Raw genomic sequence first — 17896 nt, 5'->3', positions numbered from 1 at the left:
GCATGTACACTGTATCTTTACCATCTAGTGCAAAGCTCCTGAGAGCTCACATGAAGTAGGTGGTGTCAAACCAAATAAGTACATGCGTAGAAAAACTCCAAGATATATTCAGGATGTTTCAGGAATTTAAATAGGTGCCACTCTTTACTGAATCAGTATTCCACTCAGCTAGCTGCTGGGGGTAGTGTGCTATGGCAGGTGCCACACATAATTTTTGCAAGGGGAACTAGGCACTAGTAGAATACAAATGATTATTAAGTCTCTTGTTATTCCTAGGAGGAAAGTAAGATATCAAAGAATCATTCCACTGTGTACTGTGCTGGAATGAAATGCAGCAATTTAATAGCATACTTCATCAAGTTAGCACAGGAAGTCAAAGAGATTGCTGGTAGCCAAATGAAACTGCAGGGAGAATTTAAAGGAAGCAAAATGTCATTTCATGAGTGGTAATTTTGCAAGGGCATAAGAACATCCCTGCTGGTAAATGGAGAAATAAATTGCTCATACACACTGTGGGAGAGCAGTGGTAGGAACACCTTTGTCAGGCTTCACCCTGGGAAGAAAAATAGCTGTTGCTTACCTCTCTTTCAGATTAAATTAACTGTACTGAATTAATCAATTTAGCAAAATGGGAACCGCATGTAGTTATATGTAACTGTAGACCCTAGCTATCTGCAGAAGGGACCGCTTAGCAGTCTAAGCATAGCGATTGTAATAACACCAAGACTTCCACCCCTGCTTGAATGGAAACCACAAGTACAAATCGTTTGAGGTTTGACTCAGCCTGAGCCCATCATCCTCTCTCAATAGCAGACACGTCTTCAAAAGCGGTCACTGACTTTTTTCAGATGAGGCGTCTCAAGTCAAAAACTGATGCACTCAAACTCAGCAAGCGCGTTTGAACCTTTGATCTAGATAGGTTTCAGAGTAGCAGCCGTGTTAGTCTGTATTTGCAAAAAGAAAGGAGGACTTGTGGCACCTTAGAGACTAACAATTTATTAGAGCATAAGCTAATGCATCCGATGAAGTGAGCTGTAGCTCACGAAAGCTTATGCTCTAATAAATTTGTTAGTCTCCAAGGTGCCACAAGTCCTCCTTTTCTTTTGATCTAGATAGATTGATTTCTATGTTGTTTGTTCTTTTCAGACAAAAATCTAAGCCAGCCTGATGTAGCAAAGTTCCGGCCTGCTCATCTTTCGAATACCCGCGCCAACATGGTAGGATTGACGTTCCCCTAGAGGGGATGTTTCATGTTTCGCAACAAGGGCTGGGGTTTGTCCTGCTGCCCTTGCTCAATGTTTCCTTTCCCTGTGCTGGGTAGAGGATACTAGCTGTGTCCAGGTGCTCCCTCTGCTGTGGTAATGGCCTAGGCTGCACACAGCCACTAGCTGGGCTCTTCTCTCTCTGCAGGAGCCAGCCTCCAGCGCCTGGTGCAGGATGGGGAAGGTCCCTATTCACCCCCATCTGAGCTCAGAAACAGGCCCGGGCTGGGGCTGGGGCGGGGGCGGGGCTAGCCATGCACCCTCCTTCCGGCTCTGGCTTATGCAACCCTCAGAGCCAGTTACAGCCACCCCCAAGAGCCAGCCAGCCAACCAGCGAGCGAGCAAGACCCACCCATCTAGTTCCCTGTAAGCCCCGCCCATGGCTCCCTAGTTTCACCAATGAAAAACCAGCGCACGTGCTTTTTGTCCTGCCCATCGCTCAGCTTCTCCCGAATCGCAGCCAGGCCCAACGGCGTCCCTTTATCTGACCCAATCACACACCGAGGCCGGTGCTAAGTCCTGCCCCTTCCTTGTGTCCACCAATCAGATCCCTTTATCCAGTGACCTTTGCGTTATCGCTGTCGCAACCAATCGTGGTCCAGTGACGTTATTTCCCGGCTCTCCGGCCCTGTTTTCCCTCATCGCTTGCGTCACTCCGGTCGTCCACCAATCAGCGTGGGGCCGGCATGTTCCGCGCAGTGTGATAGGCGCTGCTCCGGCCGATAGGGGTGGGTCTGGCGGGCTGGGGAAGCTATATAGGGGGGTTGTCACGGTGGCTTGTTCCCCGCGCGAACCAACGGCTGCGTGTCGCTGGCGGCGGCCTGGCTCGTCTCCGCCGCACCATGGTGGTAACCGCGCTCGCCCCGCGCCTGCTGCTCCGAGCCCTGGGCTGGGCGGGACGAGCTCCCCGCGGCTGCTGCTGTGCCCTGAGCCCCCGTCGGCTGCACCTCACTGCGCTCAGGTGAGGGGGGGGCGCGAAAGGGGGTCCCCGGGGGGGGCAGGGTGGAGTTGGGGAGACGCGGCTGCGGGGAGGGGGTCCCCGGGGGGGGCGGGGTGGAGTTGGGGAGACGCGGCTGCGGGGAGGGGGTCCCCGGGGGGGGGCGGGGTGGAGTTGGGGAGACGCGGCTGCGGGGAGGGGGTCCCCGGGGGGGGGGGGGGTGGAGTTGGGGAGACGCGGCTGCGGGGAGGGGTCCCCGGGGGGGGGCGGGGTGGAGTTGGGGAGACGCGGCTGCGGGGAGGGGGTCCCGGGGGGGGGCGGGGTGGAGTTGGGGAGACGCGGCTGCGGGGAGGGGGTCCCCGGGGGGGGGCGGGGTGGAGTTGGGGAGACGCGGCTGCGGGGAGGGGGTCCCCGGGGGGGGGCGGGGTGGAGTTGGGGAGACGCGGCTGCGGGGAGGGGGTCCCCGGCGGGGGGCGGGGTGGAGTTGGGGAGACGCGGCTGCGGGGAGGGGGTCCCCGGCGGGGGGCGGGGTGGAGTTGGGGAGACGCGGCTGCGGGGAGGGGGGTCCCCGGCGGGGGGGAGGGGTGGAGTTGGGGAGACGCGGCTGCGGGGAGGGGTCCCCGGGGGGGGCGGGGTGGAGGTGGGGAGACGCGGCTGCGGGGAGGGGGTCCCCGGGGGGGGCGGGGTGGAGTTGGGGAGACGCGGCTGCGGGGAGGGGGTCCCCGGGGGGGGCGGGGTGGAGTTGGGGAGACGCGGCTGTGGGGAGGGGGTCCCCGGCGGGGGCGGGGTGGAGTTGGGGAGACGCGGCTGTGGGGAGGGGGTCCCCGGCGGGGGGCAGGGTGGAGTTGGGGAGACCTACTGAGGTGAAGAGGGGGACCCGCTTAAGGTTCGTGCGATGTATGCTCGGGGACTCTGAATTAGATGGGAAACTGGCGGTGCAAAGCCCAGAGACGTGCTACTGGGCAGATGGGGGTGAGGTGGAGGGGTGATCTCATTGGTGTCTGAGAAATGAGACACAATTTTCCAGTGAAAAAGCAATGTGGGAAAACTGACTCAGAGTGGAGAGACCACAGAGCCACCCAGCTGGGAAAAAAACAAACTGAGCATCCCCATCCCAGGCAGATGGTGGCTATATTGGGGATCCAACCACAAATACTGAAGCCCTGTCCAGGGTAGATGCTGAATGCAACAGGGAGCAAACTCTAAACATACTGAAAAGTCTGAACCTTGCAGTTACTATGGGGGATTCAGAGTAGCAGCCGTGTTAGTCTGTATTCGCAAAAAGAAAAGGAGGACTTGTGGCACCTTGGAGACTAACAAATTTATTTGAGCATAAGCTTTCGTGAGCTACATCAGTTGCATCCGATGAAGTGAGCTGTAGCTCACGAAAGCTTATGCTCAGATAAATTTGTTAGTCTCTAAGGTGCCACAAGTCCTCCTTTTCTTTATGGGGGATTGCAACCCCCATCTTGGGCAGATGGTGGGTACAGTGGTGATGAAACCCCAAACACTGGAAAGCTGTGTCAGAGGCTGATGCTAGATGCATGGGAGGGGGGATGTGAATCTTTCTGTCAGGCCAGGACTTGTATTTCCCCAAATTGAAACCCAGGGTTTGCTGTTGTACACTTGTGTTGCCTGTAAAGTACAGTATTGCTGAAATGAATGGGAACTTTTGCTCTGTTGGCCAGTTTGCTTTGGTTGAGTACTCCCAGTGGCAGCTAGCAGATCTGCAGGCTGATGAAATCCTATTCCTTGCTTGCATGGAACAGCTGCTTCTAATGCTCAAGATCCAGTGCCCACCCTGACCTTGCTGTAGGCAAAGCACTGCCCTTCTGATCTCCCTTTGTAATTGGATCCACCACTAACTTGTAACACTCCTGGTGTGGCTGTGGGGGCACAGGTGTAATTGAGTTAAATGTAATTGTATGTGGAGGGAAGAGAAAACCTTCTCTGGGTCTGAAGAGTAATTTAGTGCCAAGGAAAAATCTAAAAGGAGTGGGGAGAATTCTCCCTACAAATCATCATAAGCACTTTCCTTTCAGGCCAAAGACCATTCTGCCAGAAAGGATGGGGCTCTTCAAATTTGTCTGCAAATCTGACAACCTAATTCATGTTATTGTTTTAATTGTCCACCCTATAGAGTTGTTAGAATTAATTAGTACAGCCATAAAATTTATACACCCACACATACAAATCTCACCTGCTCTCACCCTGATGAGAAATCTTAACTTGGTTGTCAAAAAAAATCACTTGTGATAGAAAAGTATCATTTTGCAAGTGTGAATGACTTTTGTATATTTTAAGTAAAATGTTAAGTATTAATTAAATTATTGGTATGTTAGGGAGAGCCAAAAATTTCTTACTTCTCAAGCAACCTGTTTCTCAGCTCTGAATGTTCCATCATTTCCCAGTAGCAAGAAATGTATTTTTGTCGTCCTTTTTTTCTGTGGTTTCCCTTATCACTCAAGAAATACATTATGCTACAGTACATGAGTCAGTCTAGCTTTGAGACCTTTCCGCTGCTTCTCCCCTTTCAGGAACTCGTACAGAAAATTGTGACTACGTGCTGTAACTGGGCAAAACTGCCTAATGGTGAGATGGTGCTGTTTCAAGTGTATTAAAATGGTTTCTGGCTTGCTCAAGATGCAAAGTGCCTAACTTGTGTTTTTCAGACTTTTAAAGGAGTACTTCCAACTTTTTTTCACCTTAGGCTCTTTGACATATCTCAGGACTTGACTCTCTTGGAGGGGGAGAGAGGTTAATGCTCCTGCCAATAGATATGGAGCTACATTCTGGTCTTACAATGTGAATTTGAAAATTATTCCACTGATGTCAACTTATGTAACTGCAATCAGATCAGTGGTAAAATATTTTTGGGGGCTGGCGCTCCCGTGCACCTCTTGCATCTCATCATCTCTCTTCTTGTTCCTACATCCTGTCCTCCCCCTTTTGTTCAAGCCTAATGTCTAGTCAAGGAGTTATGTAATAAAAAGCTGCTGCCAAGGTTTTGCCTTGGCATTCCTGTAGACCCTGGCAAGGGATACAGTGACGTTTTGACCAAAACTTAGATTCTTTTATGAACTTCTAGTTCTGTTTATAGTAGAAGATAGCTTGCTGGACTTCCCAAAAGTCATTATGTGACTTAGTGTACATGTGATATTAATCAGCATTTAGCTCTGCAGTTAAAACATTTAGCATTTGAAATGGTGCCAGTAGGTTCATTTCCCTGTTGGAGGGAATGATCTCAGTTACACTTGGTAGTACCTAAAAAACTGATTTCCTTAGGTGATCGCTTTTGGGATTGGCAGCTAGGTATAACTTAATTTCACAATAAATTTACTGGACAGATGGATAATCCAGTTATTTAAATGGGGTTTGTACCCCAAAAGAACCTAAGGAGAAACGTTTAAAATCTCCAAACACGTCTGACGCAGCAGTGTGTTAGAGTACAGATTGTCCTACAGCAATGTTCACACCCCAAGCTACTTTGTGTAGTGCCCCCTATCCACCCAGGTACCTCCTTTAGAGCTAATCTCCTTTATGGGTTTTGATGGACAGGCCTGCGTTCTTGGGTCCTGCCACCCACTCAGCAGGGTGCAGCGCTTTTCTTCCCACGTGAATTTATTTAGCAGTGCCTCCGCCTCTCTTGCTCCTTCTTGGCAGGGTCACCAAGGCAGCTTGGGGGAAAAATTCTAATCACAGGGTAACCCTTGCTTACTTGCCAGATAGTTGGAGACTTCCAAGAAATAGCACAAACACATACAATATATTTAACACAGTAATTATATTAAACATTATATATAAATATAACAGGGTACAACTATTCTCAGGGTCATTGGTACCCATGCTGGTAATACCTATGAATTTCCTATCATGATCTGATACAGCAAATGTCAAATTAATGTCCTGTTGGTACACGTACTTTATAGGCGCCCTTGATGACTTGTGACCATGATATCTTCTGTGCAGCAGTGAACAATGTGACTGACTAGGTTCAGTACAGCGCAAGAGACTCTGAAGTGGGATATGGTGATAAGTCTCTCCACAGATTTAACAGGCAGCAGGTTAACAAAATCCCTAAATCGTTACCCCCCTGGCTTGAGGATGCAGTTCAGGGAGTAAGGGGTCTCCCAAACAATTTCCCTGACTAGCTAACTAGCTTTGGTGCACTCTCAAACAACTGTGAATGATCCTCAGATTCAGAGATGGCTCTGGACTCCTCAGTCATTGGAGAGGGCTGATGCTACTGCTGGCATGTGTCCTCTTCATGCAGGAGTCAGGCTGCTGCTGGTGCCAGGATTTCCCTTTACCACAAAGGGCTCAAGGTGCAGATTACAGAACTATATTAAAATCCAAACTTTAGTCTCCCATCCTAGTGCTCGCATACTATCAGCAGGCAGCAGCCTTGGATTAGCAGCCGGAGGAGAGCTGGCCATGTGGTGACTGATCTCACCTAGGGAGCTGGAAGGCTATCTCAGCTTGGCTGGGGGAAGTTTCCCCAACAAAGCTCAACAAACTGGAAGTCACCTTGGAGCTGGAAAGGCTCAAGCTAAGGGATCTTGCTTTCAGGTCCCCAGAGGCCAGTTTTCAGGGGGAACCCTGCACCCAGGCCTGGGGGACTCACCAGCTACCCATACAGCCACTCCTGCCCTTTGCCTGGTTGGCTAGTCCAGATTGCTCCAAAATGGCTTCTCCCTCTCCTTAACTCCCTTGGAAGAGTTTCTCGCTCTCTGTTGGTTGCTGAGCAGACTGGCTCCCCCTCCCTACCAGGGACAGCCGTGCCTTTCTGATCTACCAGCACACAGAGCCCCAGGAATCTAAGTAATCTCCTTGGGGGTTACATTTGTGTAGGCATCAATTTCTGCCTTGAACTCCCTTCACCCAGACGCAATCTGTGTGACTGTTCCTATAGCCTACTTTCTCTCATTCGGGCCCCAATGAGAGAGATGGACCCATGGCTAAAGCTCCAGGCCTGGGATTGTACCCTCAAAGGAGACAGTTGTCATTTGGTTAAAACAAGGGGAGTGGAGGGCAGGACTTGCAGTATGACTTTGAGAGGAAAGTCATTTATATCTTTGTTCAGCAATATAGAAAAAGGAGTATAATATCTGGTATGTGTGGGAGTTAGTATTAATGCATGTTTGAAGTGCTTTGACAACTTCTGTTGAAAGGTGAAGGTTTGAGGGTTTAAAAGAGAACTAGATAAATTCATGGAGGTTAAGTCCATTAATGGCTATTAGCCAGGATGGGTAAGGAATGGTGTCCCTATGTTTGTCAGAGGGTGGCGATGGATGGCAGGAGAGAGATCACTTGACCATTACCTGTTAGGTGCCCCAGAGGGAGTGAACCTGGCATTGGCCACTATTAGCAGACAGGATACTGGGCAGGATGGACCTTTGGTCTGCCCCAGTATGGCCGGTCTTATGATATCAGACAGTCAGTAACGCAAATTAGGAGATCTTTTTAGATTCCTCCCTTTGACAATGCTAGCCTAATCTATTTGACCAATGACTTTTCTTCCTAGATGGTAAGAGAGTAACCCTAGAAATCAAATTTGTGGACTATTCTGAATGTAAAGTACTCAGCTAAATTTAGAGCTATAAGGTGTATAATTTTAGAAAGCAGCCTGGAGCAGTTCTTGAAAATAGCAAATTTAATTGGTTCTTTTAAAACAATGTTAAAAATTATTTAGCATAAAGCTAGTTTAAAATAGTATCTGAAGCTTGAATTTGAGTTTGTCTTGTAAGAGGTTTGATAAATTTTTCCTTTGTGGTTTTTCTGCCCAGATGTGGGGAAGACCAGTATTTGACCATAGTATTGTGGATCATGCTTTCCCTGGTAGTCATTTGCATGTGATGCTGAAGTATTAGACCAGTCAGAATGACTTGTAGGGTTTACACAGTTTGGACAAGTTTCCTGTTTTGATCCCTCCCCACTCCCTGTGTATCAAGCAGTGTTTGCTTTGCTTCACGAGCACTGGCCAAGAATTACAGTTAGGGCCCTACCAATTTCACGGCCATGAAAAACGTATCACGGACCGTGAAATAAGCCCTTTTCCATGAAATCTGATGTCCCTTTGTTCCTAGGAGCGCCCCAGCAAAGAGTCCTCCTAGCTCTGGCCGGGGGAGTGACAGGACTTGTCCATCCCCTGCACAGCTGGTTTGGGGGGGTGGGGGTGGGCAGGGGGATACTAGGCCACTAGGGTGCCTCCCCCTGCTGCAGGATGCTCTGGGACTGGGCAGCAGCCCAGTGCTGCTGTTCGGTGTCTCTTCCGGCTGCAGATAGCTCCGCACCCTCTCATCCCCACTCTGTTAAGCTCTGACGGCAGCACAGAAATGAGGGTGGCAATCCCATGACCCCTCTACAACAGGTTTGCAACCCTCCCCTCCACAGTCCCCTTTTCAGTCAGGACCTCCACAGTTACAACACCTGAAAACATGAACTTTACCAATTTTCAAATCCTATGGCTGTGAAATTGATCATAATGGAGGTGAATCTGGTAGGGCCCTAGTTACAGTTGCCACTAAGTGAAAAACTCATTATCACCACCTCTTGTTCCTGCTGTTGGCCAAAATAAAGTCTAGCAGGAACAAAACTGATATTTTTGTAAATTTTGCTCTTCGTAAGAGAGTGAGTGCTTTTTATTCAAGCTGTGATATTAATACTTTTTCTGAAGTTCAGATGTAAAGGAAGCTGGTGTGTAGCTTTTCAGTTAGTGTAAATTGGCAGCTGTGTAACCCCTTTGGCTAGTACTATTTCTGTCAGCTTTCCCTACTGTGTTGTTATCCAGTTTCCTGGAATGCATTGGCAATAGTTATGTATTCCTGAAACCAATATAGACCAGGAATGTATGTAGGGGCTTTTTTAATGACTCAAATGTCAAAGATAAACACTTGTATTTTATTCTCTCTGCTTCAGCAAAATTTCATATATTGATCAAATGTCAGTAGCCTGTTTTTAAAGCTGTACTCATGACACTGATACTAGTTTTTGCAACAGTTTTGTACTTGCATATTAAGATAATTAAAAACAAGTCGAAGAATATTTGTTGGCAACAAACTCTAAGATAATATGTATCTAGGATATTATTCGGTTCCTTTACTATGAATATTATTCATATTCCTTTACTAACCACTTTCCACTGACGTTTATCCGTGATAAACGTCAGTGGAAATTGGTTAGTAAAGGAATATGAAATCTGAGTAAAGGGCAAATAAGATAAACTTGCATAGTTATGTACATTATTCTAAATGTGCTGTGGTTTTTGACAGGGAATTAATATGGACTTCAATTTTTGCTTGTGCAAATTATCCACTTTAAAAGATCTAAGTGTTAAATTGAAGAGTTAAAAATGATCCAGTAGAACTTAGCTGTAGTGAAATTCCATTTATAGTGAAGCAAATGAAAGTCCCACATTGTTTGTTTGTTTGTTTCAAAGAATTTTATTTATAGGAAAAACTCTGCTAAAGTGAAATTATGTACTTTGCATTTGGGTAGGGGAAGAGGATTATTTAGCTATATGAATTTTATTTGCTTGATTGCTAATTTAGAATGTAAAATGTACACTGGACAAAAGCATGACAGGAGCGTGGCTTTCCAAGAGAGAGCAATCCATGAACTTTCTCAAATTACATGAATGGTCAGCAAATATAAAACAAACTAGCCTAGGAATTGTCTTCAAATTTCATTGCTTCTCAAAGCAAAATTGCGGAATGGAATTTAATTTATTGGCTTGAGTATGCATCATTTGATTTTCCTCAGAAAAATCTATCATCTTCCAGCTTTGCTACTATTAAACAGGATATCTAGCTAAGCAGAATTGATTCTTGTATTGGCCACTTGAAATGGGTTTTATACAGATGTTAAGTATGGAATATAATATTTGTGCATAGGTCTAACTTGGTACAACAGCAACTGCTGTAATGGCCTACCTTAGCTGAATTTCTTGACTAAAACGTTGGGGTGAAGTTTGGGTAGAAAACTCAATATGGAGTGAATTTTTAAAAAAGGGTCCCTGCTCAGATAACATATTTTCTTATTTTTTTCAGAAATGATGCAGTCATAATTTCTGGAAGAAAACTGGCTCAGCAGATCAGACAGGAAGCCCGACATGAGGTTGAACAATGGGTAGCGGCTGGTAACAAGAGACCCCATCTCAGTGTGGTTCTAGTTGGAGAAAATCCTGCAAGTCACTCCTATGTACTTAATAAAACCAAAGCAGCTGCTGATGTAGGTAGGTTCTTGCACTCCTGTCTTTGTGCCCTAACTAATAGGACATTTAACAAGAAGTATATTTAATTTAAGACTCTAATTTAAATTGGACTTCTCATATGCTGTATGAGGATAAGCAATTTTCAGCTTGCTGCCCATGTAGATTTATCTAGTTAGCTTAGTAGTGGCCCTAGTGAACCCCACACATCTTCCAATGCTGTCTGTCTGCTTTCATCTGACATGGAGGTACAGTCCTGAATGCAGTACTCCATCTTCATCTGAGTGATAGACCAAGCAGGAGCATTGTGGTTTGCATCTTGCTATTTGAATGTAAGATATTTAAGTCCATGGTATGTAATATCTGTTAATGGAAGATTGAGACTTTTAAACTTATCAATAGAGATTATTTCTGTAGTGTAAAAAATCAGTATGAATTAAGAATTTTCATTTCCGGACTTAATCTACATTTGATCCTCTCCATTAACGTGGTGGTTAAAATGACACTCTAGGAATCAGCAGTGAAACAATCCTGAAGCCAGCCTCCATCACTGAAGAGGAGCTGCTTGATTTGATCAGCAAGCTAAATGATGACACCAATGTGGATGGCCTATTAGTGCAGCTTCCCTTACCTGGTGAGTTGGTGGGATTCTGAGGAGTTCTTACTACGCTTGTCTTTGCTACTGAGAGATCCATGCAGTGGGTGTCGATTTAGCGGGTCTAGTGAAGACCTGCTAAATCGATGGCAGAGTGCTCTCAAGTCAACTCTCTCTCTCTCTCCTCTTCCCCCCCCCCCCCTTCCGTCCAGTGAAGACAAGATCACTGTGTTTGCACTTTTACCTAGAAAACTTTCAAATGTTTTGTGTGTAGTGAGAGATCAAGTTACAGTATGGCTCTGCCCTGAACCTGCTGTGACATTGCCACTTCCATTGCTCGTGTGTGAAGCATAAGAAGGAAATGGCATTCTGCCATTATGCTTTTCAATGAAGAAAAGTTGGTTTATTGACTTCCTTTGTAGTAGCAGTTGATTGTGTGCGTACAGTTGACATGGGTGTAGGTTAGATATGTTTTCACCTTTCTGGAGTAGTGGCTGTTCGTTGGGACTGCATTGTATATACAACTGCAATCTAGGTGGTCTAAAAATACTGTCTCCAAATTTAAAGGGATATTTTCACATTCATTGTAAGAAATATTGAATGCACAGGGGTAAACTTGAAGTCCCTATGATTAATTCCTTGCTTGTATTCAAGGAACTATCGAAAGCCTATCAAATTCATATGGCTGTAGGGCTGATATAGCCAGTTGAGATTGCAATAGAAATATTTACACAGGTGAATATCTGGTATTTAGGTTACATGAGGTAGCCTCAAGTTTGCCATAATGCTTTAGAATAGGCTTATGGTTTTCTACTACCTGGGGCTGTGTGGAAGAATGTACAGTGTAAGTCAGTAGAGGCTAAAGTGATCATTCTCAGCTAATTACATTTTCTTCAGCTGATTAAATGGAGTTGGCTGGACCCTAATGTTGACACTTACTTTTTTTCAGAGCATATTGATGAGCGAAAGATCTGCAATGCTGTGATCCCAGAAAAAGATGTTGATGGTTTTCATGTGGTGAATGTGGGGCGCATGTGTCTGGATCAATATTCAATGCTGCCAGCTACACCTTGGGGTGTATGGGAAATCATCAAGAGAACTGGTAGGGGTCATAAGAGCAACATTTTAAGTGCTGTTCATCTCCATTGCAGTTTAAAGTTGAGTGAATTTTAACTTCTTTTCCAATCCCATAGGAATCCCAACCCTGGGGAAGAATGTAGTAGTGGCTGGTAGGTCAAAGAACGTTGGAATGCCCATTGCCATGTTGCTGCATACCGACGGCAGACATGAGCGCCCTGGAGGTAACAGCTCCACCACATCGTGCTGTGGTCTTGTCAGAGTTTGCAGGCTAGACACAATGGGTCACTAAGAGGGGAGAAGCACCTGTGCTGTAGAATGTAATACTGATCAATAGTTTCCTGATCACTGCTCGTCCTTGCGGTAAGGGTGGTGGTATGTACTGCAGGCCATGCTAATTTGTGGCTAAAGATTTCATGGCCTTTGTAAGGGTAAACACATTAACTGCATTGTCCTTGAGTAAATACATGGGGCACAAGTTTATTGAAGTGAAGGGATTTCCCCCCTTTCTGTCACTGGTTCAGTAAGAGGACCTCATCCACAGCCCACTTAACAATATGGGAAAAGCAATGGTTGTGATCCACACACTGAACTCATGATCTTTGCAGATTGTAAATCAGTGGGGGATCCTTCAGAGTGAAAAGCCTAGAATTTTTCATCTCAAAACCATGAGAAAATGCTCATGAGGACTAATCTTGCAGGTGATGCAACTGTAACAATATCACATCGCTACACTCCTAAAGAACAGCTCAAGCAACACACGATTCTGGCTGATATTGTGGTAGCAGCTGCAGGTAAGACCATTAAACTCTTTGCACTAAAGGCAAGATCCCCACAAGAGAGAAACTTGCCGTAATGATGCTGCTTTATACAGGAATCGGTGTACTGAGGATAGCATCAGGTCTTGGTGCGGTGTCCTCCATGTCCCAGGTGCAGTTTGTGCTCTGTGAGGCTGGATGGCACTTGCAGAGCCACTCCATTCTGCTGCAAGGAGCAGCCAGAGGGAGTTGTTTGAGCGAGGGACTCCCTTCTGATCTCCTATGTAACAGAGCTGTTACAGCCAAGCCAGGTCGTTAATTTTTAAATGAACGTGGACAATCATTCACTGATAAATGACTTCCCAATATCTGAGTGAAAGGGCGACATAATCAAATTGTGAAATTGTATTGGGAAAACCCTTGAGGGAACCTATTTTATGATAGCAAGTGAGTGGTTGATGCTGGAGAGTCAGGTTGAGCTGTAATGCTAGTGTTCTGTGATATCATGCAGTAGCTTATGCCATCTGGTTAGATCCAGGAGTAGCTCAGATTGTGGGACCTGTATCCTTGCTCATCTCGTCTCCTTTTTCTAGTGCAGTCACGAACAGTACATGTGCAGAGGAGCGTCAGTGGGTCTCTGCTTAGCCATAGAACCATGCAGGTGGTGGAAGGCCACTCTAAGTATGGGGCCATCAGCAAAACTTTGGCATGAGGACGAAAGGGTTGAGTGAGCAAAAATTCACACAACAGAATGAATATCGTGTAAAGAAAGACAACGATAGTGAAGGGACTGAAAAAGGTGATTGTGCTGAAGGTGGAAGCACACAAGGAGTGAAATAGTTCATTTTAAGACATGCATTTTTAATGGAGCTCTGTAATGTGACATCTGGAAAAACAAATGCAGTGTAAGGTCATTTAATGTTACTGAACCCAAATCGCAGTCACTAAAGAAAGAATTAACTTAGGGATACTTGTGACTTTTGCGTGACATAAATTTGTAACTGGCCATCTTAAATGTCTGGTAGTACCTGATAAGCATGGCCCTACCCCATCAGCTGCTATTTACCCACATCTCTGGCACTGATAGCTATGGACTCTACATGTTCTTGCAGGACTGCCTTCTGTACTAAAACAGAGAATTTTCCCAATTTCACTTTTTCCCCTTGATATAGTGTTCTTGCTTTACATTCACTTGATGACTTTGGCACACTCCTGTACTAACGCAAGGCAAACAAAGAAATTTAGTTCGTGGAAGTGCTTAATTTTTTAAAAATAAAAAATTTTGGTTCTAAGCTACTTGACAGCTCTTTTTGAGGTAAATTTAACTTTCCTAGTATTTAAATTTTTTCTTTTGAAAATTACTTACCCATAAATCTGTAAACTTGACATAATGGACTTTAAAACAAATCAAGCTGTTCATCATTAATCCATAAAATGGAGTAGAATAACTAGTTTGTAAAATTCTTTTGATGGTAATGCATGATGGCTTGGATGGACATACTTACATTTTAGTTTTGAGAATCTGCTTTTCTGTGGGCTTATTGACTAGTTTTACAGCTGTGCATTTTATTCAGTAGCAACTCGCCATGGTGTAAGTGGTTGGTGGTTTTTAAATTTCAGGTATTCCTAATCTGATCACGGCTGATATGATTAAAGAAGGAGCAGCTGTTATCGATGTTGGGATAAACAGAGTGCAGGATCCTGTTACTGCCAAGTCGAAACTAGTTGGAGATGTGGATTTTGAAGGTACAGAGGCTGTTTTTTGTATCTACTACTTTAAAAGCATTCAATGCCTTGAGTATTTAGAAGGGCAGAGACACCCCACTTATATGACTGAACTGCTTTAGACTGACATTGAGAAGGTCTCTTTCCTACATTGTAGGGCAGATCATGAATCTGATTTTGCACCATACTTGAGAAATACTTTAGGAACAGGGCTTCTTGTGCCATGGTTAAACCATGGGGCAATTGACATGTCAGACATCTGCAGTGTTCAGTTACTTGATCTAAATCCATTTTCACAGCTGCACAGAGAAACCTCTCTCTTAACCTGATAGTATGCAGGATTGCCACCTTCTGATGACTTGCTGTGCCTTTAAGTTTAGACACCATGCTTTGATCATGCAATCAAACGGTCTTTTGAAGAGTTGTAGGTAATGTTAGGTTTGGGTATTAATGGTGCCAGTGAGCCTGTCCCAGAAAAGGCAAGAGACAGCACATGTTCAGACTGTTTAAACTCCTCTTAATTTACACAAAACTCTGCATGGGACTTTGATCGTTGCTGGTTTTGAATTATTCTGCTGACATGAGTTCAGTAATTACACATTAGTTAAGATGTTTGCATTGTTAATTTCAGTGTAGCCTTTTATGACCTGTTAGTGCAGCTTCTCGATAGGACAAAAGTTTTGAAAGCCTGTGTGGTACACCATTCTTAATTCTAACTCTCTTTTCCAGGAGTAAAGAAGAAAGCCAGTTACATCACTCCAGTCCCTGGGGGAGTTGGGCCCATGACAGTTGCTATGCTGATGAAGAATACAATTATTGCGGCAAAGAAAATGCTGAAATCTAAAGAGCTTGAAGCCTTAACTGTTTAAAGGTGGACTTATAACATTCCAAATCAACTCCCAAAAACAGGCCGATAGAAATGCAATATTTTTATTTATTGTATAGAAGTGAATTCAATGAGACTTTGAAGTCATGAGATATTTATTTAAAGCATAAGTATACAAATGATTGTATACAAAGGCTTTAAGCATCTAAATACCTAGGTCACTCCATCTGTTTAGTTTGTAATGATTCCCAGTGAAGTTGGTGGGGTTTTTATATTTAAACTAGTTACATTTTGAGAAGGCTAAAATTTGCAGGGTGGAGAAAATCATCTGAAAGTGATTCTTACACAGAAATGTATAGTACTCAATCTTTCATAGGATTTCCAACTTGCTAGCTTCACATATCCTGTGCATCATTCCAGAGTGAAAGAATAATGATCTTCAAGGTAAAGTGCTTTTATAGGATTGTTTGCTAGCATTATTGGACATTAGGAGGTGCAAAATAGTATGCATCACGTGTTGAGCTCAAGTTATTTTTCTACAAAAAAAGTTACACAGGTTTTAAAAATGACTTACATGGAAAAGCTCTTAAGTCTAACTACTTGTTCACATCCAGGTAGAAGATGTCTTTGCTCTTAGCATTGAATCTTGCTAACAGGTTGAAAGCTAAACCGTTCTCCCAGCTATTGGTATGTAGCTAGACCAATATTCAGTACTGGGCACAAGTTTTCTTAGCCAAAGACCAGAGGTAGCTGTTGACTCTGCCTTCGATATTTTCGACTACATTGTGAGGCGTGAATAACCCAGGTTAACTTTGATTAAAAAAAAAATTTAAAAGCTTGGTATTGGGATCGGTGCATAACATTCTTGATCATATAAAGTGTTACAAGGCAACTATATATAGATCCAAATGCCCTGCATTACTTTTAAACTCTCTAGAAGTTATCCCAGACCAGGTGTACTAACTGCCTAAAAAGAGCTGGAATAGCTTTTTCTCGACACAGCTAAATCACTTCACTTTGGTTCTGGTCAGACAGCCATTACACCAAATGGTTTGGTTGTCTATTCTGGACTGGTCAGACTCAATTGCCATTACTAAATGCACTTCCATTTTTGTCAAAGAAGCAGACTGCTTTGCATTCAGATTTTTTTTAAGGTGATAGCTGTCAGCTATAGTTGGAGCTGCTGCAGCAGCAGAAGTGAATTGTAGTTTAAATTCATTTCTGCTGCTTATCTCTGAGAACTGCACCAAAATTTGCAGAATAGCTTCTTTAATGCTATCAGTACAAAAGGGACTTTTCAAGTTTCTTTCCATCTATAGTGGCTTCATAGTAACTAGGACGAAGAAGATTGGATTTACATTTCTTTCTAGACACTTGCCTCTACAGCAAGTTGTGTTTCTTCTGAAGGCAAAGCCTTACAAGTACCCTGGAAAGTAGTTTGAAACACAACCTGCTCCTGCTGCCAAATCTCAAAGAAGAAGAGACTTTCAGTGTGAGCAAAAACATCACTTGCTGCCTTACCTGCTGGAGCTGTGAGTGCCTCCAAGGATTGAAAGCTTGTCTCCCTGCAAACTACTATGCTGCTAAGTCCAAGAACACCTGTAGTCATACAAGTGTTGACTGGTCTAATCAAAAATGCATCCCTCTTACACAACTTGCTGAGAGTAAAATTCAGGATTTTTATCATGAACATACTACAAAGTGAAGAGAATTTAATGAGATTTATTGGATTAATAAAATGTAAAATAGCTACTGTATTTAGTAGCTAAGTAGGCTGCAAGTCTGGTACTCTTCAAATCACTTTGTATATACAAAAAAGTGTAAACAGCCTGAGATGTTGAAAACTGCATGGATTTAATTAAAACTGATACTGTACTTTATAGCTTCCTATATTTAAAAGTCAAGCATATAGTCTTGTGCTACATGGAACACTTAGCTGAGTCAACAAAGCCTTTTCAATTTGCTTTGAACATTGAAACGGACGTATTGCATAAAGTAACCTTACAATCTTAATTACTTCTAAAAAGATTAAGCTATCATGCTTTAGCTACCACAGACAAACTAGAAAATATATAGAACCACCTTCAAGTTCAAATAATTATTACATGTTACAGTAAGAATTAAGTGGCTGTCACTTAACTGTCAACTGGAGTAATACTGTTTTATTAATCTCACATTCAAAAACAGTCGTGTTGGGTACTCAAGCTAGAAAATTCTATAAATAGGAAACTGAATTCAAGTTTTCTTTTCACTTAAATATTTACAAAGAACCAGCATCTGTTTCAGTCTAAGCTTCAAAGCAGTTGCAATATTTAACCAGCATTCCAGAACCCCCTGTAAAGTGGATGCTGTCAGAAACAGGGCTCTTTTATCCTAAAAAAACCTTGAAGCCTACTAGTAAAGATGCAAGCAGGTGGAATTTATAACAAAGCACTGAGGGCTCTCTAAAAAATAAAAAAAATCAAGTTTTATTCAACAAAACCCTCAAGGCAATTTCTTTTTGTTGC

General features: G+C 44.0%; 1 protein-coding gene across 1 annotated transcript; it reads left to right on the top strand.

Annotated features, from left to right (window-relative positions):
* The first annotated feature begins 1860 nt into the window (after positions 1 to 1860).
* On the top strand, positions 1861 to 17264 carry MTHFD2 (methylenetetrahydrofolate dehydrogenase (NADP+ dependent) 2, methenyltetrahydrofolate cyclohydrolase). Its single transcript, XM_038384623.2, has 8 exons — positions 1861 to 2223; positions 10248 to 10432; positions 10920 to 11042; positions 11953 to 12105; positions 12197 to 12304; positions 12782 to 12874; positions 14459 to 14584; positions 15293 to 17264. The coding sequence occupies exons 1-8, from the start codon at positions 2105 to 2107 to the stop codon at positions 15430 to 15432; spliced, it is 1047 nt and encodes a 348-aa protein (XP_038240551.1). The 5' UTR covers positions 1861 to 2104; the 3' UTR covers positions 15433 to 17264.
* The last annotated feature ends 632 nt before the right edge of the window (positions 17265 to 17896 follow it).

This window comes from Dermochelys coriacea, chromosome 26 (assembly GCF_009764565.3).
Source record: "Dermochelys coriacea isolate rDerCor1 chromosome 26, rDerCor1.pri.v4, whole genome shotgun sequence".
Taxonomy (NCBI): Eukaryota; Metazoa; Chordata; order Testudines; family Dermochelyidae; genus Dermochelys; species Dermochelys coriacea.
The sequence above is the reverse complement of the archived record's forward strand: the minus strand, read 5'-3'. Positions and strand labels throughout refer to the sequence as shown.

Bases quoted from the DNA above. Each gene is read 5' to 3' on its own strand.
- MTHFD2 (XM_038384623.2), top strand. From the start codon at position 2,105: ATGGTGGTAACCGCGCTCGCCCCGCGCCTGCTGCTCCGAGCCCTGGGC. The intron at 2,224-10,247 runs GTGAGGGGGGGG...TATTTTTTTCAG, and splicing joins CTGCACCTCACTGCGCTCAG to AAATGATGCAGTCATAATTT. The intron at 14,585-15,292 runs GTACAGAGGCTG...TCTCTTTTCCAG, and splicing joins TGGAGATGTGGATTTTGAAG to GAGTAAAGAAGAAAGCCAGT.